We start from the raw sequence: 23,636 nt of genomic DNA, 5'->3' as shown, positions 1-23,636 counted from the left end.
GTGCTGGACTGAGAAGAGCTGGATTCAAATCCCCACTCTACCATGATCCAGTTAGTGTCTCTCTGCCTGTCTTAGCTCATTAGGTTGTTTCTTATGACGATAAAAGGGGATTAGGAGAACCACGTCTCCCTTCCTGAGTTCCTTGAAGGAAGGTATAGATAAGGAATGTGATGTGTACCATTTGGGGCCTTTGTTCATGTTCTCTGTAGTTGCATATTCTGGACTTGACAAGACAAGAACTGAAAGCATCAATGCTTTGTCAGCTTTTAAGCATGCTGTCCACATTGGGGTGTGTGTGTGTGTGTGTCGTAATATACCTGCAATAGATCAGTCATCATTTAGTCATTAGCGAAGGATTACAGATCCCATGAGTCATGGGTAGTGGTGGCATGCTGGTGGTTTTTTCCCTGGGCCTAAGATTATTATTCTTCCTCCCCCCCCCTTTTTTTTTTTACAAAAAAACTACATTGCTTTAAAATGCTGCATTTGGTTTTCCCAGCAACTTGGTCTGTGCTCAAGGACAGTGGAATTGGAAAAGTCTAACCATTTGTTTGTGCGGGTGTGTGTGTGTGCATGCATTTTTCTTTTACCAGAATTCCCTGCTTTGTAAAGCGTGGCTTGTTTTCATACCTGTGATTCCATTTGCAGGGAGAACAAGGTGATGACGGGAAGACAGAGGGGCCACCTGGACCACCTGGAGACAGAGTAAGCCCAGGGTTAATTGAGCCAACGATGAAAAGTCCCTGGATCTTTATTGCAGATGTGTGTGGGAACTTACCTGTGGCTCTTCAGAGGCGAGAAAGAATCACTCTCTTCATGTTCAGCCCATTCAAGCAGCTTGCAAGTGCAGAGAAAAAGTAGCTCGCATAATTTGTATGATGGGAGGGTTTTGCAGGGGTGATCAGGCACAGCCTTAAGCAGATCTTTCAAATGGGGAATATTTTCATAGCATGAATGTTTAAACATGATGCTAAGCAGCAAAATCTATTACAGGGGTAGGAATATGTTTCCCAGTTTCTAGTTTTGTATCCAAGTATGATGTGTTTGGTAAAGCTTGCCCTTTCCCCAACTAAGTTCCAGTAAAATTGCTTTGTCAATTTGGGGGTTAATTACTCTGCAATTCCACTGTGGTTTCACTCTTGGAAAAGGGAAGGACAGACCTGGGGACAAGGGATTCCCTGTAAAACATGACACAAAACAACATTTCCCATCAAACTTTGCTCTTTTAAAAAGTAATTTCACTGTGATACTGGGAGGGACCATTATCTCTGTTTATGTATGTGCCCATTGGTCATGTGAGTTTCATATTTTACACGTATGTAATGAGATATCTCAGAGAATCCAGATTTCCATTTCCCCTCTCAACTGCCTAATCACTCATCTTACTCTGAGTACCTCTACTGAACTGTTAATTCCCAGATGTTGTCCCATGATTTCCACCATTTGGAGCATGCACCTTCCCTCACCCAGAGAACAATGCCACAAAAGCAACACTTGCTATGACTCTGTGCCTTTCCTCATAAAACTACATTGTGATATTTCAGAGATTTTACATTAATTCAAAGCGAAAGTTGTAAGCTAAGAAAGAGAGACTGTGTAGCTAAAATGTGGGGGAAAGAAGGCAAAAAAACCCTGAACAAAATTCATGCCTGAGAAGAAAATGCAGTTTTGTTCAAACTCTAGGTCACAATTCATTGCACAGTTAGCTGCAGGTAATCCATTGATCTAAGCAGGGCTTTTTTTCAGCAGGAATGCGGTGGAACGGAGTTCCGGAACCTCTTGAAAATGGTCACATGGCTGGTGGCCCCGCCCCCTGATCTCCAGACAGAGGGGAGATTAGATTGCCCTCCGTGCCGCTCAGGTGCGGAGGGCGATCTAAACTCCCCTCTGTCTGGAGATCAGGGGGCGGGGCCACCAGCCATGTGTCCATTTTTTCCGAGGGCAACTCACTGAGTTCCACCACCTCTTTTCCCAGAAAAAAAGCCCTGGATCTAAATAGGTTTAAGCATGTTTGACTTTAGCCAGAGAGATTCGCCACAACAGGCTGTGCACATTTGGTTGGACTTTGTCTTGGCATGATGCTCGCAGAAGCAGTGCTATGTGTGGTCATGCAAGCAAGAGGGCAGGAGAGCCATTGCTTCCTGCATTTTTTCAGTGTTTTATTTATTTATTTATTTATTTATATATATATATATATATCCTAATGCAGCTCTCAATATACTAAAAATTACATGAACAACCCAATAGCAAACTTGATAAGGTATAAAAACAGATGGACTCCCCTTTGAAAGAAGTATAATTTATCTATTCATGTACATTGAGACGCTGCTTTTCTGCCAGCTCTGCTCCAAAAGCAGCTTACAAATCAAACCCCAAACCTTACACAATTCCTATGAGAATCTTGCCAGAAACGGAACTGATGGGAATGCTCGAGTTTTGCTTTTGGAGAGCAGAGAACTCTGGCCTCTGCAGGAGAGATGGAATCCTTGTCTGATGCTCCATTGGAAATTGGGGAACAGATGGTTAAAGACTGTGCCCTCATTTCAAACCTGAATGGTTTGGTTTTGCTCCGCAACCTGACCCACCTGCTGCAGCTATCAACTTACCTCCCATTTCCATCAAATGTTCTCTGGAAAAGAAGGAGCTAAAGGGGGGTTGTTACCACACAGGCTTCCTTTCATACGTATATTTAGACACGTGCGGACTGTCTAACTTTGGTTTGGATCACTCACTCAGAACCACAAACAATTTGGGGGGAATGAAGTCCAGTGTTTGGAGGAAGCCTCTTCCTGCTTCCACAGCTTGGCTAGTCTGGAAAACTGACAGACAGGCCAAATATGGGGAGCAGAACAACCTGATCTTTTCCAAAAGAAGGTTTTACTGAGGGCAGTATAGGGGTTCAGGAATTGAAAAGGTGGTCAAGCATAAGAAACAGTGAGACGGCTATATTCAGAAGGTTGTGCATATGAAGAGTTACGTGAGAGGAGAGAAAGAGAAAGCAAAAGAGAGCAACGCTGCTGGCTGAGTGGGAATTCTATGCCAGGGAATGGCCATCAGGAGGAGAGAGCAGAGGATTTAAAAGAAGGGGAAAGGAGAGTTTTTAAGAGAAAACAGATGAACAGAAAAGAAGTTTATCCTCAGTCTGCTGAGCTGGGTAGCGTGTGTTGTCCGTTTCACTGATCCGGAGATTGAGAGTAAGGGACCCAGGAAATAATAAGGAAGTTCAGCAGCAGAGGGATGCCTTGTGCGGTGAAGAAACATTCCGCAGCCCTGAAGAAAGAACAGTGGATATGGCAGCCTCTGCACAAGCAGAGAGGAAGAGCCCAGCACCACACTTAGGCTGAGGGAGCAGCGATAGGAGCCAGAACTAAAGGATATCAAAGAAAAGACTGTCAGATATAGGAAATCAGGATTAACCTCTATGGATTTCCTGACCCTGACTAAGTGTGTGGAGGGGGGCAGTATTCGAGAAAGGCAAAAAAAGTCATTGCATCCAGGCTGGAGAATGTCCTGGGTGGACAAAAAGACTGGCAGGGTGGAGCCTTCGGCCTTGCTGGAGGCAGGCTGGTAGGAGACATTCAGGCAAGGCCAGTAAAGGCAATCAGCCCCACTTAGCTGCATGATAGTAATTAGATATTGCACTCCGGAGAACTTGCATTTCCAGACGAAATTACATCGATAGGCTGAGATGGGTGCCAGTTTTTTGAGCCCTTGCAGCAATAAGTAGACATGCAGATGTCCCATCAATGAATCAGTCTCCCACCAAAAGTTTTGGCCACTCATTAGCTTAGCCTGACTAAGGAGACCCCCCCCCTGACCTCACCTTCTCTGAAGCAACATACCGCTAGCACCTAAAATAGCTGCCATGGTGCGAGTTTAGCCAAGATGGAGTGAGGGCAGGAAAGCACACATCTAGGAAGGGAGCCCTTGGCAACAGAGTTCCTTAAAAGGGAGGATATGGTGGGCACCAGTGAAATAGGAGTCTCCAAAGGAAGCAGAAGATGTGGCAGACCTTTGAGTGTTGAGACTGTTATTCCATCTATCTCACTTTTCTCGTGCCTTTTTTCTAGGGTCCAGCTGGTGACAGAGGTGATCGTGGAGAGCCAGGAGACCCTGGTTATCCTGTGAGTCCTACTCCAAATGCCTGGTTAGGAAATTAACCATCTTGGGAACAGTTCTCTCCTCTCTGTAATGTTCCATGATGCAGGGCTGGTAGGCATTCTGTCCCCAAATCACAGGCCACGTGATGCAGTCGCCAGAGTTTTGGGGCATGTGGGTTGGCTGAGTGAAAACAATCTCAGGGATAGCATTATTACCGTGGCTAGATAGACATGAATTACGGTTGGCATCCAAGGACACAAATTTAAACAATATGGGCATGAGTCAGTGAGGCAGGAGCTGAAAAAAGAAAAGGAATGTACAGCAGAAGGCAGAAAATCAGAAATCTTGGGGGCAGCGGTGTTCTGTCCTGTGAGCCCTGCTTACAGGTTTCCTGGGGCATCTTGTCAGCCACTGTGGTCATCTTTGAGAGCCAGTTTGGCGTAGTGGTTAAGAGCGGCAGGACTCTCATCTGGAGAACTGGGTTTGATTCCCCACTCCTCCACTTGAAGCCAGCTAGGTGACTTTGGGTCAGTCACAGCTTCTCAGAGCTCTCTCAGCCCCACCCACCACACAGGGTGGTTGTTGTGGAGATAATAATGATGTACTTTGTAAACCACTTTGAGTGGGCGTTAAGTTGTCCTGAAGGGCAGTATATAAATCAAATGTCGTTGTTGTTGTTATCATCCAAAGAGAAGTAAGTCCAAGTTATATTTCCAGGTTTGGGGTTGTTAACAGGACCCTGTAGTACAGCAGATAAAATGGGCTAGATGAACATTTGGGCTGATCCAACAGGGCCACCCTTTACATTTCAAGACTACTTACAAACAAACACATGGAAGCTTGTTGTTGGAAGAATATCTACAATCAAGACTCACCTGGCCTAGGAGTTTTATTGAGTGCTTCTAACCATTAAGGATAGCAGGCCAAGGAACCAGCTGGGTCTTCATCGGCGGTTTTTGTCTTATAAAGAATGATTAAGGCCTGAGCTCAGCTTAAATTTCAGAGTTTTTACTTTATTTTAGCGTATTTATATTCTTCTTTTTCTCCCTGTGGGGACCCCAAAGTGCCTGGCAATAAAAATAGAAAGAACAAAGCAGATAAGAAAGGAAGAGGAGGCTTGTGATGGTCGAGCAGCTCTCTCTTTTTCCCTCTGGCTTGTATTCTGCCCAGCTCTGGGCTTGAGCTGAAGGACAAGAGCCCTTTGGCTCCTGCCCCTCAGTTTGTACCCAAAGTTCTCGCACCTCTGGGCAAGCCTAGGCCTTACACACCCGTGTGCAGAGAAGAGAACAAATGCAGCCAGATGTTTTCCAGATGCTGCTGACCTGTTCCAATTCCTCCTCTGCCAGGGGGGGAATGTGATTCTCCTCTTCCCCCCCCCCCCCCAAGCTGAAATGTTACAGGCCATTCTGCCCCCTCAGGCTCAGTTATCTCATTTTCCTCTCATTCTGTTGCGTGTGTATGCCAGACCTATCCAGTCATCCAAAGAGATCTTTCATAGAGGTGTGAGCCTAAGCTATATATTTCAGACCCACTCTATTTCTCCAGGCTCCCAATGGGCAATGGGAAGGCCCCCCAAATGCAGCTGATCAACTGACTTTTTCTCTCCATCGACTGGCCATTTCTGCTAACCACCCACAAGGAGAGGTGTTGGCCCGCTAACCGTGGTTGGCTCAGTGAATTCAAGATGCATGATTCCCCCCCCCCCACTGGCTCTCTGAAGTGCAATCTTAATTCTCTGTTCTCGAAAATGGTGCCGTACACCAGTCAGTTTATTGCATAATGCCTTTCATCTGGTGCCAGGCGACAGAGGAACTAAATGCAGCATTTTCCAAATGCATAACAAGGAAAAACTTGGAAGGTCAGAAGGGAACGTGGTGGGTGGGACTGACGAGTTGCTGGAGAAACAGAATTAGACAAGGGGGGGTCCATTATTTTCTGGGACTACTTTAAACCCTGAATACATTTTTGGCTTTTTAAGACTGGATGTGTGTGTGTGAGGATTAGTGGTCATTCTATATGGTGCCCTTCATGGACACAGTGCTTTGCAGAATAGCTACGAGAATCTCATCTTAAACACACAAGCTCCTAGTCTTTAAGACTGCCAAGACAGGTCTTTGTCTGTCACTCTACATCTTATAAATCTTTCCTTCTTCCAAATGACTAGACTGGATCAAACATTTCTGATCTTGAATAAAATGCGATTTGACGTAAGTGCTGCTGGGTTCTCCACCGGGGTAACAAAAACACAAAGCACGCATGCTAGATGAGGGAGGTACTTCTGGGTAGCAGTGTGTGTGAACAAGATCTTGGGATACAGGTGGATGAGAAGCTAATTATAAGCAGCCAGTGTGATGCAGCAACGCAAAAGGCGAATGCAATCTTGGGTTGTATCAACAAAGGCATAACATCCAATCACAGGATGTCATCGTCCCGCTATTTACTGCATTGGTCAGGCCCCACCTGGAGTATTGTGTGCAGTTCGGGAGGCCTCCTTTCAAAAAGGATGTGGACAAATTGGAACAGATATAGAAGACAGCAGCCAGGATGGTCAGAGGCTTGGAGGCCAAGTCCTGCAAGGAAAGACTGAGAAACTTGATAATGTTCAGTTTGGAGAAGGGGAGGTTGAGGGAAGACATGATTGCTCTCTTTAAGTATTTAGAAGGCTGTCACTTAGGGGAGGGAAGAACAACTTCCTTGGCAACAAAGGATAGGACTCGAAATAATGGGTTTAAACTACAGGAGGGAAAGTACCAGCTGGACATTAGGAGAAACTTCTTCACATTAGGAGTTATCCAGCAGAGAAATCAGCTGCCTAAGGATGTGATGGGTTCCCCTTCATCGGCAGTCTTCAAGGAGCAACTAGACAAATACTTGTTGGGGATGCTTTAGGCTGTTCCTACATTGGGCAGGGGTGGGACTACATGGCCTGTAGGCCCCTTTTCAACTCTGATTCTATGAGGTTTTTATGTAACCGGAGAGAGTTTGCATTGAACTGATACATGATACTCAGCTTACTACTAACTGATTCAGGCTCACAGCTGCTCCTGATCAGAAAGCCAGTGTGAATGTAGTGGTTACAGTAATGGACCAGGGACCTCCGGATTCCAGTTCCCTCTCGGCCATAAATGGAGCTCACTGGGAAATCTTGGGTCAATCTAATATAGCACTGCTGTGAGGACAACATGGGAGGTGGAGAGAGCCTTGTATGCTGCCTTGAGCTCATTGGAAGAAGGACAGTATAAAAACAATCAATGAAAAAGGATAAAAAGTTATCTCAAGGTAAAAACTGATTTTGATCCTTCCCCTCATTTCTTTTATAGGGCCAAGAAGGCCTTGATGGAGAGAGAGGAAAGCCTGGACAGCAAGGATTGCCTGTAGGAAACATCTCCTTTTATGAATTGTTTTTTTGGAGTGGGTGAGCGGGAAGCGTGTGGGTGTGCAGGTACCCAAATAGATGATTGAACCAGGATGCAACAAATTCTTCTAATTGCTGTTGTTACTATTTGTTCCCCAGTATACATAGCATGGTGGAGATGACTTTGGGAGATCTGTGTGTTTCTAAAATAAGCCACGTGGGGTCCTAATCAAAATGGTGGCATGGTGTGAAAAGAGAGGGGGTTTAACACTGCCTTCATTTACAGTTTCACCAATAGAAGCTACCCATCCTAACCTGGGATGAACCCACACATCCCGGCATAGAGCTAAACTGTCGGAATAATAGCGTCTTCCTGGCATGATTTCTGACGTCATCACACCATGAGAGCGAAATCATGGCGCAATGACATCAGAAATTGTGAATCGCACCACAAACCGGAGTCATGATGGAAAATCGCACCAGGAAGACGCCGTTGTTCCAGAAGTTTTGCGTGATTTTGCACAGCCGGTAAGAAGTGTGAAAACGGCCATGGTCTTAGAAGGTCATAGTGGTAGCGGTGCAAACTGCAGCGCCTGATACCAGTCTCCTTTTTATATTACGGCTGAGTCAGGGTCTGTTAAACTTTGGAGGACAGATCTGGACCCATGTTCCACTTACTTCTCTTGGGGACTGTAAAAAGTCATGCTGTCACCTTGAAAAGCTGCCACCGCAATTTGGGAAGTGCAAAGATATTTTTTTTCTTTTACTGTGTTGTCCCGTGTGAGTTTATTAGTTTTGCTCATTTTTGTTGCTTGCTTTCGCTACTTTGTGCCTTTATTTATATTTTTGTAGCATTTTGGTTCACACAAGGGAGAAATAAAGTTTGAAATAAGATTTTTAAGTCTATAAACAGCAGGGAAACTAAATGCAGTAACTTCCCTATCTGAGTTGCAACCTGTGCTCTTTCATCTGCCACTCAAACTGGTGTCCCAAAAGCAGCTTTTTCACTAAGCAGTTCCATACAGCCGATGCTATCAGAGGCGTGATGAACTGTTCTTTGTTCTGCATGAAAGACATCCACCAGCTGGTTATTAATTCAAGCAAATGGTTTCTGTCTCTTCTCTGCTCTTAGGGACATCCGGGACCACCAGGCCGACCAGGGCCAAAAGGATCCAAAGGCCAGCCAGTAAGTAGGGATAATTGACCAGACTCAGAAGTCAGGGCAAAGCTTTCTTTATACTGACTGGTGAATGTTGAAGTGCCTAGAGGGCTGGAAGGGATCTGTTGGACCAGTGAAGGCCTGAACTATATGCCTAGTTGTTATTTTTTGTTGTCCACAAGATGTATACCACAGAAGGTAAAACAAATAGTCCAGCAGACTCAAACCAAACCAAGCATTTACAGGGGGTGGTGAACAAAAAAGTCACTAATGAATTTGTTCCAGGGTAACGTTCCTTCTATGCCCCTTAGCTAGCACTCTGTTACTTGTTCCTTCTGTGTCTCAGATCAGACACGATGTCCTGTTATGCCTCAGCCAGAATTAATCCTGTTTGGTTCCAGTCCAATGTCCGTGGGATCCTCTCCGCCCCCCAGCTGCTCCCTGGTTCTGCTTTGAAGCATTTACTCCAAGCAGAGGGGGCATGCCTGCCCCCACCGTCCCCTTGCTGCTGTATAGCTCACGCCGGTCTCTTCTGGGCACGTGGAGTGGAACAGTCGTCCTTTTGCCAAGGTCCAGAAAGTAATCTACACAAGATGAACTGATCTGAAAGAAAGAAGGAAAGAGGCAGGGCCTACTACCCGCTCGAATAGCACTTTTCTGCCCTCATTCCTCACCCCATGTAATGGGCATCAGGCAAACTCAATCCCCGCCCCCCTCCTCCCACGTTTCTTTCATATCCTTGGCTTCGGTTCCAGAGAGCGCTGAGGAGAAAAAGATGTATGAGAAGCCCTGCGTGTTTCACAAGAACACTCGTGCTAGATCCCGGCAAGAGCCATAAGGGGCCCCCAGAGTTCGGTCCTTGTCTCTAGTTTAAACCTAAACAAAATATGTGACTGTTCTTCCAAAGTGACACTACATATGCTAAACTCGTAAAGTTTTAGAATTGGTACAGGACAAGTCAGGACTGGTATTCACCGCCCAGAGTCCCTGAGGATGGGTGGTTTATAGATCGTAGTAGTAGTAGTAGTAGTAGTAGTAATAATAATAGTAATAATTCTGAGGAGTTCAGGAAGTTAGAATAGGCATTTAGGATGGTTTAAGATGGAGATCTATCCCAAGATCTTTTTTTGTTAAGGCAGTTTTCTGGTAAGGCTACAGATCCATCCTGACATTGGGAGCGGCTCAGAGTGCATTCAGATGATAGGCCAGGAAAGGCCTGGAAAGTTTAAAAAGATTCAGGCCTGCCATGTTGCTCAGTGTGTGTCGAACCATTTGCAACATCCTTAAACAGCAGCAAGTTCTGGGCAGCCTTTGCAGAGCTGGGTGTCTCTGGAGGTGAAAGCCAGCATCATGGACCTTCTGAAGAACCAGCATCATGGACCTTCTGAAGAACCGGCATCATGGACCTTCTGAAGAACCAGCATCATGGACCTTCTGAAGAACCGGCATCCTGGACCTTCTGAAGAACCAGCATCATGGACCTTCTGAAGAACCGGCATCCTGGACCTTCTGAAGAACCAGCATCATGGACCTTCTGAAGAACCGGCATCCTGGACCTTCTGAAGAACCGGCATCCTGGACCTTCTGAAGAACCAGCATCATGGACCTTCTGAAGAACCGGCATCATGGACCTTCTGAAGAACCAGCATCATGGACCTTCTGAAGAACCGGCATCCTGGACCTTCTGAAGAACCAGCATCATGGACCTTCTGAAGAACCAGCATCATGGACCTTCTGAAGAACCGGCATCCTGGACCTTCTGAAGAACCAACATCATGGACCTTCTGAAGAACCGGCATCCTGGACCTTCTGAAGAACCGGCATCCTGGACCTTCTGAAGAACCAGCATCATGGACCTTCTGAAGAACCAGCATCATGGACCTTCTGACAAGGTTCACTGCTGACCAGAAATACTTGGCCCATTCTCTCCCATCAGACCCTTGCGATGTCCCTGGGTCCTATGGGGTAATCTCCCATTTCATGCTGAAAGAGGCACCTGGATGGAGGAGGGCCCAAGTCTTTCATGCTCATTTCAACTTTGCTGGCACTGATGGGTATTAAAGAATCATGAGTTGTACTCTTCTTCCATGTTCAGAAGGTTGTGTCATTCCGAGGGTTGAGGGGAGGGCAATGGACACTATCTTGTCCATGATCCCCCCAAATGTGGACCTTGCCCTAGTGTAATAAAGCAGTTCAGCAAGGCGAGACAGAGCTGCAACTGTGTGTGAGTGTGGCAATGAAGATGGCAATTCTATCAAGTTCCCTCCTGCAGTGATTCCATCACTATTTGGCAGAAGCAGGTGTGAGCCCCCACCCAACCCAGTCAGTATCACCTCCTGTGCCACAACCCTTACCAGGACAGCCAGAATCACCACTGACATCCGCTAGGGAGGAGGGCAATTCTTGTCGTTTCTTCTGGATTGGCGCAAAACGCCGCAGCACGACTGTTATCAGGAGCGAGCAGGAGCATGTACATCACTCCCAATCCGCAGTCACTCCATTGGCTACCTATCAGTTACCATGCTCAGCTCATGGTATTGGTTATCACATGCAAAGTTCTTCACAACCTTGGTCCGGCATACCTACGGCACCGCCTCCCTCCCTATGTCCCTCCATGATATATAACATAAAATAACGGGTTAGTGGATCAGACTTTACATTATAACATATTATGTGGTTATGCTATATGGTGTTGTGTGCTGTGCTACATTGGTGGCGTAGCATACAATATATATATAATATATTACTATAATATATACTATATTGATAGTGTATTTGATGGAGTATATGCCTAAAAGAAAAGAAATAGAATAAGTTTAAAGTAAGAGATAGTGCGATCCCTGCTATATATTATACTATATTGTTATGTTATATTGATACGAGATATACTATATTGATAGTATGTTTGATAGAGTGTATGTAAAAGAATCAGAATGTGCTTAGAGTAAGAGATATTATGATTCAAAGTTGGTAGGAAAATATAAATGAAATAGATTTAAGTAATAAGAAGGGTTAAGGGTTGGAAAGCTGTTGGAAGTCAATAGGGAGGGGGGAGGAAAAGGGTGGGGGACAGAGTAAGGGGAAAATGGGATTATATGTGTTAAATTTGGAAAATTTTCTTTTGTTTTTCCACCCACCAATAAAATTTTATTAAAAAAAAAAAGGAGTGAACAGGAGCATGAACATCACTCCCAATCCGCAGTCACTCCATTGGCTACCTATCAGTTACCATGCTCAGCTCATGGTATTGGTTATCACATGCAAAGTTCTTCACAACCTTGGTCCGGCATACCTACGGCACCGCCTCCCTCCCTATGTCCCTCCATGGCAGCTTTGCTCATCTGAACAGGGTCTCCTGCAGGCGCCACTCTGCACATGGACAAAATCAACAGCAGCCCGTACACGGGCTTTCTCTGTGGTGGCCCCCACCCTGTGGAACGGCCTGCCTGAGGAGGTCAGGAGAACCCCCATTCTCCTAGCTTTCTGCAAACAATGCAAAACCAAATTATTCAAAAAAGGCTTTTGTATTGTAAGGAGGGGGGTCTCAGATGCTTCGCTAAAGAGTTAAGGGCCATAGGCTTCTCCCCTATGCTGCCTTATGTGCTATATGTCTCTTTAAATATGTGCTCCTATGAGCTACCTGTGCTTCACGTTGTCTAATGTCAGCCTAGAATTGCTTATGTTCTGTTTCAGCATTTCTTCAACTCTGTATTGGATTCCTGCTAATGCTATGTCAATGTAAACTTGTGTTTATTGACCCTATGGCATTGTTTATGGAAATGTCCTTGAAATTTACTGCACTGTGTATGTAATCCGCCTTGTGTCTCAGTGAGAAAAGCAGACTATAAATGACATAAATAAAATGTTGTTCAAATGCATTTGTAACCCACTGTGAAGGCCAAAGTAGTAGACAGGAGAGGTCAGGTAAAGTGGCTCAAGGGGAAAAGGTTAAAGGCCTACTCCCAGCTCTGCTTCCCCCAGCTAGCCTCCTAATCCCTTCTCCTGCCCCATGGCTGCTATGAATGGGAGATGGCTATCATGGCTCTTTGTCACATCTGGGTTGATCCTTGCTTGCTCGCTCTCTCTGGAACTGCCTGTCTCTGCTTTTGCAGAGGCCATGTTGTGGCACAACTTGCTTGCATTCTGTGATCTAGATGTGGATCAGTCTGGGATTTATAGAGAAGGGAGCAGGTTTCACTCCAGAGGTCAGAGAGGTCAGGCATTTGGCGGAACCTCAAGACTGGCAAATGGCCCATCGTCCCAACAACTCAGGCAATTTCACGTTGAGTTTTTCACCCCAAAAGCTTAGGGATTGGCAGAGTGAGAGGTTTCAGGGAGTGAGAGCATGAAAAGGGGCTCATTCAGGGACCCTTGCCTGGCTCAGTCCTGGAGCTGGCACTAGGGAAGGGAGCATACTGATGGGTGAAAGGAAGATCCTGTCTTTAGTTATGGGGTTAGGCTTGATGATATTGGAGCATTCCTCCCTCCCCTGCCATGTTAGCAATTCCTGGAGCTGTAGTGACCTCTTTTTCTTTTCCTTTTAAGGGCCAGAAAGGAAAGCAAGGGCTGCGGGGTGCCTCAGGCAGCAGAGGCTCACCGGTAGGTGATAAAGTCATCATTACCTGTTCCTATAATTTCTTCACCACTCAGTTCAATGGTGTCGTTCGTGGTAGGACTGCGTGGCCAGCAGTTAACTAAGGGGGCATTTAATTTATAACACTCGGTGTCCTTTTTTGGTTTTAGCTGTCAGGTATATTCCCTGCAGAGGAGAAAGAACCTCTTGGGTTTTACTGTGCAGATCTGGTAATCCTCAATATTAGGCCTGGCCAACCTGCACTCATAATCCCCATGCGGCTACGTTTGCTTTGCTGTGGCCCACTTGGGAAGCAGCTGCCCCCCCCAGCTGGCCAGCCAGTGGACTTGCTTAAACCCCCTTTGGTGTCTCCCGTCTCCAAGATCTTCAGTCACAAGTGCCTTTGTGTCCTCAGGGTCTTATTGGGTTACCAGGTCCCAGAGGAGTGGTTGGAAGGCAAGGTCAAGAGGGCGCCCCTGGAGTTGATGGAATGCCCGGGAGAGATGGCAGCGCTGGGCTAAAGGTAAGTATGAAAGTTTGTGGTGTAAGCGTTCTAAGACCTCTGCCTTCTCTGGGAGGAAGGTGAAATACCCAACTACTACTAGTAGTAGTGGTGGTGCTACTAGTGCTAGTAGAGCTGCTAGTGATTGTAAGTACCACTTCTATTCCTATCAACACTGCTAGCAGTATTTCTCCTCATAGTAAGAGGAATAGTAATACTCCTATTGCTGTTACTAATAATGCTAACTACTAAACATTTGAGGGTCCTGCAAGCCCTTTTGTGATACGTATTTTAAAAGTAAATTGAAAAAATACACAGCTGTATGTAGTCGACCGTCAATTGCTGTTACTACTGTGGTTTATATTTATGTTGCTTGAGAATTCTTTCTCCAGTAGCTTTCAACATTTACCACGGAAGAACTAATTCAGGGAGACATGGCAAAAGAAGGCAGGGCATCTCTGCTCTCCAGTATTTTGTTTTATGGAATCATATGCAGCTCCTTCAAAAAAGGAGAGGTGCCGGGACTCTCACTTGCCAAGCAATAGCGCTCTGCCGTGCCACATTTGTAGGCAGATAGAGCTTGACTTGTAGTTGTTCAGCGGTGTCAGTAAAGCATGCCCAGAGGTAGTCAACCACTGCACCGTGCAATACTTTTTCCTGGTAAGACAATTTCAACGGAAGAGTGCTCTACTTGAAATCTTGCTTTTCCTCCACTACAAGCAGGAAGACATTTCATATCCTTTAGCGTTGCCCCTCCTCTTGAAGAAGGAGCAGGAGTGGCTGGACAGAACAGCCTGACATTTGGAAGTCTAAAGCCTTGATTGTGGCTTTGGGGGCACTCAAGCGGGCTCAAAAGTGTCAAAAGCAAATGTATGTTTTGTGTTTGTGCTAAGCAAAGTCATGAGTTCTGCCTTGTTGTGAGGATCAGCTTGCAGAATTGTAGGGGAGGGGGGGTTAGGGACCACTGGAAGAAGATCTACCAGTTGAATCAGGCATTCACCAGAAGTTAAAGTTCCTTTGCAGGTGTGACTGGACACTCTTACATTTCTGGACACATGCCCACAGATTATTTTCACATTTTGCTGTCAAATTGTATTTCAAACACACACACCCCTCAAATCCTAGTAACTGAATGAAAAGTTTCCCCTCTTTCTCTCTTTGCCATTAGGGAGAACAAGGCGACGATGGGGAAGAAGGCACACCAGGAATGTCTGGGAAAAGAGGGACTCCGGGTGTGCTTGGTCTCCCGGGAGCTCAGGGCCCCCCAGGATTCAAGGTCAGTTTCACCCCTGCGTTATAATGCAAGCCTTGTCAAGTGCCGGGGTTTGGAATGGCACCAGAGTCCTGCTGAGCGGGGAAGGGCACGGGCATCTCCGCTGGATGGGCTTGAATCATAGCCTGTGTTGTTTTTGGAAAGATTGCTTAATTGGAAGCACAGCAGGCAGGGCTGTGGTCCAGTTCACAAGAGAACACACACACCGAGTTATTGTGTAAGCTTCACCTAATTTTTTTTCAACGTATCAACATCATTATATTCAATCTAGGCAATTCGAAATATATTAGTAATATCCACAATTCTATAAATATTAACGCTGCTGAGTAATTTAGAGTTCCTTAGTTTTTACCATATTTTCTTATCCCACTTTTTCTCTGAAGAGCTCACAGAGGCACTCATCATGACTGTATTTGGTTTTATTCTCACAGCCACCCTGAGCTTTGGCTGAGAGAGTGACGGGCCAAAGATCATCCAGGGAGCTTTATGGCGGAGCAAAGATTTGAATTCAGCCCTAGTCTGACACCCTTACAGTTAAACCTACAATAGCTCTGAGCATCAGCAAAGTTGTAGAAGGCTGTCAGATGTAGTTTTAAGCATGGCCAAGTTCTGAGCTCCTGCTGACACAAGAACAGTATTTGTTTCTTGCACAATTGTGTAACTAGAGTACCCCCAGTTCGCTGCTTTGTTGCTTCCCCCCCCCCCCGCCCCATCCCCAGGAATTACCTCTGCAGACTGCTGCTAGTCTTTGTTCTCCCTAGTAATTTGTTTCCAGTAGTTGTGCCTTTGGGGGCAAGTCTGCCGGACGGCCGATAAACCTGCTGTAGAATAACTGCATCCCCAACCATATGGACAGTTCCTGTCCCAAGGGGCACTGCAGAGCAGGCACTCCGGGTCATCATGGCTCCCAAATGACAGATCAACATTTGATAGAAACAGGACTGTTAAATTATATTTATTTATTTAGGATCTTTCTATGCCGCCTCTTCAGAGTCCTGCTCGAGGAGGCTTACAACTAAAACAACGTAACCATATAAAAATGACTCACTGGATATAAAGAGCATAGGAGTCATCCATAAAACAGAAGCAGACCATTAAAAAAGCTGATTAGATAAAATTCCTAATGAAAAGCCTGGGTAAAAAGATGTATTTTGGCCTGGCGCCTAAAAGAAAGTGAAGCAGATGCCAAGTCAGCCTCAAGGGGAAGGGCATTCCAGAAGCAAAATGCCACCACGGAAAATGTTCTGTCTCTCGTTGCCACCTGCCTCACCTCTGAAGGCAGAGAGCCGCGCTTGAGAGGCAGTTCTTATCTGCCGGGCTGGATAGTATGGGAAGAGACATTTTTGATACCTAGTTTTGCATCAATTGTATAAAGAATGCTATATGATATAGAAATGGGTTGCCAGGGAGCCCCACTTTGTCTAGGAATGGGACTGCATCTGTGGCTCTTTCATAGCTGTGCCTCTGCCCCATGTCCTCCTCCACGCTCCTTTCCTTAAGAGATTTTTCGTTAACTTGCTTTAACACATTTTTTTTTGTCCGTGAATCTTAAATTTTGAGTAACAGATTTGAACTCGCCAGTTTCTGACAGTTAAAAATAAAATCTTGAAACTTAAAAAAAGGAACCCAGAAGCCTTTCTTATTCCAACACTGGAGTTTGGCTTAGCCCCTGCAGTTCTGGATTGCTCAGTGACTCAACCAAGAGAGAAGCTCTAGAGGCAGACTCGGGAGTAGTTCTTTTACCTCTGCCTATAGCAGTTTCCCCTTTCACAACCTCAACAGTCCACTGAAGGTGCTGTATAGGAACAAACAACACTCCCTCACCCCTTCCGTCTCCAGATGGAGGATTCATTTAGGTATCTTGGTCATCTTGTATGTGGGCTGAAGTTTGTGGAATCAAGGCTCTTGGTTACTTTTGTGTGCAACTTGCAAGTGCTTGAGAATCTAGAGCCTGCACAGGCCATGCACTGATGAGCTTACGTTGCATGTATTGGCAGCACAGTTGAAATAAAGATGCAGCCATGTGCGCATTTGCATGGGTGAGTTTTTGTAGCCAGCCAACAACATTGGAGCTGAATCATGTTAAAATGTCCTCTGTTGGCTGAATCCCAAAATTGTGAGGTTGGCACTGAGGGGCCGGGGGAGAAGGGGAGCTTCCCCCATCTCATTGCTTTGCCCACCCACCCTCTAAGATATCCAGAATTTGGAGAGGTCATGTCCTGAAAGTTGGTTGTTTGAAACTTTGCAGCTCAAATGCAGACTCTGTAATAAATAGGCTGCATGTGTTTGTTTGTTTGTTTTTTGAACTCTGCAGAGAAATAGTGAGAGATTCCAAATGGGCCAGGCAGCTCTGGGGGCTGCCTGAGCATGGATTCAATTATCTTTTTGGTTAACGTGTGACTCTTCCGTTGTCAGCCGCTGCCCCCTACTGACTGTGCTTAGAAAACAGGGGCATGACAGTCAAGGGCGGCACAAGAGCCTTTAATGTGTTTTGGCGTGTGCATGTGTTCCAGCTGTCCCTCTTTTCTGGTCCCTGACTCTTGTAAATCACTGTATTGGTTTAAAAAAATTGCGGACCACGGTCTCCACAAATGGTTCCTGATACGGTTTACAAAGCAAAGTTGCAATGAAAAACAATTCGCCAATAGAATAAAAGCAGCATTACGAAAAGAAAGAAAAGATACTACAACTTAACAAAAAGCTTTCCCAAAGGCCTGCTTGCTAATAAACTGAGTTTAAAACAGCACCCAGTGTCATCTTTTTAAGAACTACCATTAATGGGAGTTTCTCAAGTAAAGTTCCTGTATTCTTCATTATATCTCTGCTGGTTAAATCTCTCAGCCGTATCAGCTAAGAGATGGAGCTGTAGTCCCCAGACTTCTTGGTGCGACAGACTTATCAGGGGTCCTCAGGTAACCCATTCTCTGGAAGCCCTCTCCCTGTTCAGAGTTAATAATATCTGAGCACTTGAGGGTTCCCCTCCTTTGGCTCCCATTCTCTCAGAAGAGAGAGGGGAGAGAAGGAGAAACCCATCCCTGCCTTGATCTGGCCAGCAAGAAAAGAATAATGCAGGCTTTCCCCCCTTCTACAAAGCAGGGGAAGGAGAATTGGAGGGGGGGGGCTAGACTCCTAGGTGGCTGGCTTGCATGTAAACCTTTAGATTGCTATTCTGTCTTACCCAAACACCTCAGAAAAACTTTCCTTATATGATCCTCACATCTATTCTGTCAGGGAAGCTCATTTAAGAGACGAGTAGGAGGCCAGTAAGGGAGTGTCATTGCTGAGTGGGTCTCCCATATCTAAACCCCTTCTCCACTACCTAAGTGGCTGACTGCACCGAGGGGATGGGGACTGGGGAAGCCCTCATGCCTCCAGGCTGTGGGGGGCAGGTTGGCAGTAGAGAGCTAGGTGCTGAGCAGGCCCAGTCCTGCAAACGCGGGCACTCCTCTGACGTGCTCTTGTGATCAGTTTCCTTCAAGCTTCAGTGACGCTTCAGCTATGCCCTTGTGCTGTGCCTCCAAAATAAAATCAGGTTAACACTTTTTCAAAAAAAAGTGCCCAGCAACTAATATTCCTTGTTCATAGTTCCACTGATAGTATCCTATCAGTGACATTTTACAAAGAGGACCGGGGCAGATTCAGGGACTGCAAAGAGTTGAGGGTCACCTTTTTGTTTGGTTTTCTTGGTAACGCACTAAACCGATAGCCACGGAATTCAAGTCAGCAACACTTGAGATGCTTTTTTGGAAACTCCTCTGTGACATTCTGCCATCCTCCACCCAAATCCCTCCTTTAAGCAGACCCATCACCAGAAGAGAACCCAATTTTTCAGTGGTGGAATGGATGCAGCAGGTTCCACTGTGTTTCCCACTGAATTCTACTGATGCTGTTTGGTTTCTTTTAGGGAGAAAGTGGATTACCTGGTCAGGCAGGCCTGTTGGGGAAGCGAGGACCACCAGGTGGAATGGGGCTTCCCGGAAGCTCTGGAGAGCCAGGTCCAAAGGGGCAGCCGGTAAGTAGACAGGGCTATAATTTTTTTTAAAAATTATCCCATGCTTTCTCAAAGGAGGTCACTTGGGAAACAGCTCAGCGACAGAGCATGTTAGAAGATCCCCCATTCAATCTCCATTTAAACAATCTTGGGTATTAGGTGACCAGAAATTTATTATTTTACAATTTATTTATACCCTGCCTTTCTGCCATCATCAGAGCCACCAAGGTGGCAAAAAGATTAAAAACATACATAATAAAAACACATCTTAGAAACCATTACAACCAAACAAAATACATTATTAAAACAATGAAACCCGTGTTAAAGTATGCATAGATTACAATAAAATACACATGCATAAAAACTACAATTAAAAATAGGGCAGGAAGGAGGGATCACTGAAAGAAACGCCAGGAAGTCTTCACTTGCTGGTGTAAAGTGGCTGCAGAAGGGAGTCTCTCTGGGAAAGGAAAGACCTTTCTCTGCCTGAAGAACTGTTGGATAGACATACAAAGCCAGTTAGACCAATGGTCTGACTCTCTTTGAGGCAGCTACAGATGAACGTTAGCAAGCAAGCAAGCTGAGTCATAGACGGCTGCTCAAATTATAGGTTATGCAGTGGGGTTCGTTCCAAAACCTGGGGCATTTGCATTTAGTTGAGGAAGGAAAGAGAGTGGTTTGTGTATAAGAAATGAATAATTGATCTGTTTGCTCAGGGCTTTTTTCCTGTTAAAAGAGGTGGTGGAACTCAGTGGTGGAACTCAGGACCGCACAATGACGTCACTTTGGGTCAGCTGGAACAAGGGGGGAGTTTTTTAAAGCTTAAATTGCCCTCTGCAAAAATGGTCACATGTCCAGTGGCCCTACCCCTGAGCTCCTGACAGAGGGGAGTTTAGATTGCCCTCTGCGCCACATGGTGCAGAGGGCAATCTAAACTCCCCTCTGTCTGGAGATCAGGGGGCGGGGCGACCAGCCATGTAACCATTTTCAAGAGGCACCGGAACTCTGTTCCACCGCGTTCAAGCTGAAAAAAAGCCCAGTGTTTGCTACTGCTAGGATTCTTGTGGCTGGTAAGTGGAATCACAAATAGCCACTTTTTGTAAGTGTTTGGGACTTGGTATTTATGGGGAAAATCTAATCTTATCTGGAGTCGCACAAAGATAATACAGCAGGAATAAGCATCTGAACCTTGACATAGCAATTGTCGAAGGCTTTCACGGCCGGAGAACGATGGTTGTTGTGGGTTTTCCGGGCTGTATTGCTGTGGTCTTGGCATTGTAGTTCCAGATGTTTCGCCAGCAGCTGTACAGCTGTTTCGCCATACAGCCCGGAAAACCCACAACAACCTTGACATAGCAGTTTTTACATGGTTACCTGGTTGGTATTCAACCATGATATTCCACTATCTGCAACCCAGGAAGGGCTATGCCACATGATAGCTTGCTTCTAAGAAAGAGTCTTTCATGATCACTTGGAGATTGTTGTATGTGAGTGCCCCTTTTGTGGGATCTGGCAGACCAATTTAGGAAAAATTGAGGAAAATGTTAAGGTAACTCGGTTTACTGCCAGGTTACTACTTGTTGGTGGAGGTTAAACTTTTCAGATTGATTTTGCACTGTACCTGGTTTAGGCTCACACTGGCTGTAGCTGCTTTGAGACTCCTTGTGAGAAGGGGAAAATGGGATATAAATAAATAAATCCAGAACCAAATTGACCAGGGGCTCTTTTCAAGCCACCTAGCGTTTGCTAAATATTCTTTGACTCATTTTGAAGTGTGTATCCCACTTACTTTCCAGGAGCCTTTAAAGAGATGTTTAAAAATGCTTTGTGTGTGTTATTGGCATAGTTTTAATTTTCACATTTATGGATCCTTGGAAAGCTACACACACTTCTTAGATTCTAAACTAGTCTCGCCTTGCCAGATTATGTCTCATGAACATGGCAGGAAAAGTTTCCCCAATGCCAAAGGGATGTTAGGGCTTTTCACAGCAGAAGTGGTGGAAACCCCGTTGTTCGAGTCATTTACAGCCAGACTGAACAGGCCCCCTTGGAATCCAGCACAGCTGAAGTTGAGGCTGCCCAGGCCGTAAATAGCTTCCCCCCCCCCCATCAGTGATTCTTGTGTGACTCACTGAAGGTCGTTTTGGTCTTTTCCTCAAATGTTCCAGCAGCCTTTCCCATTTTTAGTGCAAAGGTCAAGAGTGGGAAAGTGAGCATTGTGGCTACAGAAAGTAGGATATGTTCTGCTTGGAATTCTTTGTCATGATCATCCTTAAACCGTTGCTTCTAGCATTACTCTTTCCAAGCACAGATGTGCAGGAAGCCACAGGGTGAATTCAGAAACAAGAGGAGCTCTTGCTCCCCTGGGGTAATGATTTTGTTACCAGCATGTTGATTGGAAAGAGAGTCCAGTGGGATGAGATCATCTGCCAGGGACCCATAGATGTGGCCGTATGATTCAGATTTTTGTATGTAGTGTATACTGTGGGAAAATTGTAGATCTAGGCATGAACATGCTCTGCTCCCACCCCTGCCTGCCCCCAAATCTTTCTCAGGTCTGGACTCCTGGCCCAAGCTATGACCCATTCATCCCTAATGCAATCTTTCCTGTCTGACTTTTGCCAGGTTTGCAAAGACAGCATTGAGCCAGAAAGTGAATGGGTTGAAGTTGTCTTTCCACAGTCTCTCCCGCCTTGTTAAACTCAGTTTGGCTTGCAGATAGTCTGGCGTTGCCATTCAGACTCATGAGCTGTGACATGCTTCGGTCACTGATTTAAACTAAACACTTCCTTTTCTTTTTTAAAAATTCCAGGGAGACTTTGGTGAATCAGGATTTCCAGGGATCGCCGGACTGTTTGGGCCAAAGGTGAGATCACTGATGTATAAATATCATGTGAGCTGAGCCAAGACATTAATCGAGGGACCTTTTAAGGCTTTTGTTACCCTAAGCTGCAGGGCAGCCCATTTTTACAAGCAGCCTCCTGCATGGCTGGTGTAGCATTCAAAGGATCCAACCACGGAGACCAATCGGCATCAGTCTTTCCCATGGAATTGGCACACGTGCCCTGTTGGTGAGGAGTCAGATCCATGATTAGAATCTGGGCATTCCCCCACACTCATGATTGGGCATTTAAAGAGCACCCTTTCTGTGCTGGAGTCACTTGTGGAAAAGCAGATCCTGTGTGACTAGAATAGTATTTCAAGGATCTATTGGCAAGTTCCTGGAAGCAGAGAAGGCTGTTTACAGTTCTTGGAAGAGCAAATGCAGAAGGGCAGCAATGCCCGTTGGGAGTTCCTGGACAGTGACAGACTCCAGAAAAGACCTCTTGGTTGTGGCTGGAAGGCAGAACAGTTTTTGGCATCAACGGTGCACTGCCTAAGAAGCGCCACTAAGTTTGGCTGTATCCCACGACTGCTGACTCAGATCTTTTAAAGGAGGGAGGCGGTGCCTTGGGCCACTCACATAAAGGGGACCACATCAGTCTTGACAAACAGTGCCACATTTCAATGTTTGAATCAAACAGTTCTCTTTCCTTCCATGACAATACAATTGCTCAGTGTTATTTCAGTACCCTGAGTTTGTGCTGTGCTCCATTTATGAGGCCATTGACTTAAATGGCGGGATCTGCATGAAGCCAGCCTTTACCACCACTTCTCCCACCCACTGCCCTTCAGCAGATCAATAGCTTAGCTGATAATCTGGCTGGAGAACAGGGCAATGGAGCCTTACCCCAGCAAACAGCAGCAAGGAAAATTACTGGCTCAGCAAAAGTTCCTGGCATTTGAAAGTTGTCAGCTTTTTCCAGAATCACGTTAACCCGAGGTCCACAAAACACTAAAACAATGGAAGGATCCCATTTGCAAGTGAATGGATCTCCTTTTTTTCTTTCAGTTTTCAAGACACACTGCTGTATTATCATTTCTGATATCACATATAGAAATTTCATAAAAGATTATAAGTATATTTGTTTTGCCCATGAAAACAAAATAATATTGATATGGTGCAGTGAATAGGGGAGAGGGCCTCCAATGAACAGTCAGCCCCTGAGCATTTTAGAGTCTTAATAACATCCTGTACTTTTGTGTCGTTTATATTTCTTGCCATGTAAATCTTGCGCCAGCAGGGAAAAAAATTAGGGTAACCTCATTAAACAGTCACATCAGATTTGAATTCTTAATGGCATATCTGTAGCTGACACCCCTTCGCATTTTCATTACAGCTGTTCTGAAAGAGAGCTGTATGTCTGTCTGTATGTACCTCTATGAACACTTTATGTATGAGTTTAAAACATTTTTATGCTGCCTTTCCACCCAAATAAGATCCCCAAGGTAGTGAACATGAAAACGTGAAACCATTTGAACATTAAATCAGCATTTAAAATAATATATAAAATAATTCAATAAAAACACATAAGCACAAATTGCCATAATAACAACAACAACAACAACAACATTCGATTTATATACTGCCCTTCAGGACAACTTAATGCCCACTCAGAATGGCTTACAAAGTATGTTGCTATTATCCTCACAACAACAAATACCCTGTGAAGTGGGTGGGGCTGAGAGAGCTCCAGAGAACTGTAACTAGCCCAAGGTCACCCAGCTGGCTTCAAGCAGGGGAGTAGGGAATCAAGCCCAGCTCTCCAGATTAGAGTCCCGCGCTCTTAACCACTACACCA

The 23,636-nt window shown here is 45.4% G+C and overlaps 1 protein-coding gene across 1 annotated transcript in view; it reads left to right on the top strand.

Moving 5' to 3' along the window:
* The window catches only part of COL27A1 (collagen type XXVII alpha 1 chain), a 342,023-nt gene that overhangs the window by 301,191 nt on the left and 17,196 nt on the right, over positions 1-23,636 (top strand). Inside the window, exons 42-50 of the mRNA XM_054997267.1 lie at positions 649-705; positions 4,071-4,124; positions 7,422-7,475; positions 8,589-8,642; positions 13,161-13,214; positions 13,604-13,711; positions 14,859-14,966; positions 18,868-18,975; positions 21,767-21,820. Of these exons, the coding sequence (XP_054853242.1) occupies positions 649-705; positions 4,071-4,124; positions 7,422-7,475; positions 8,589-8,642; positions 13,161-13,214; positions 13,604-13,711; positions 14,859-14,966; positions 18,868-18,975; positions 21,767-21,820 (651 nt within the window). The remainder of the gene's footprint in view (positions 1-648; positions 706-4,070; positions 4,125-7,421; positions 7,476-8,588; positions 8,643-13,160; positions 13,215-13,603; positions 13,712-14,858; positions 14,967-18,867; positions 18,976-21,766; positions 21,821-23,636) is intronic.

This window comes from Eublepharis macularius, chromosome 14 (genome assembly GCF_028583425.1).
Source record: "Eublepharis macularius isolate TG4126 chromosome 14, MPM_Emac_v1.0, whole genome shotgun sequence".
Classification (NCBI taxonomy): domain Eukaryota; kingdom Metazoa; phylum Chordata; class Lepidosauria; order Squamata; family Eublepharidae; genus Eublepharis; species Eublepharis macularius.
Note: the sequence above shows the minus strand (reverse complement) of the source record. Positions and strands in the feature narration are given on the sequence as shown.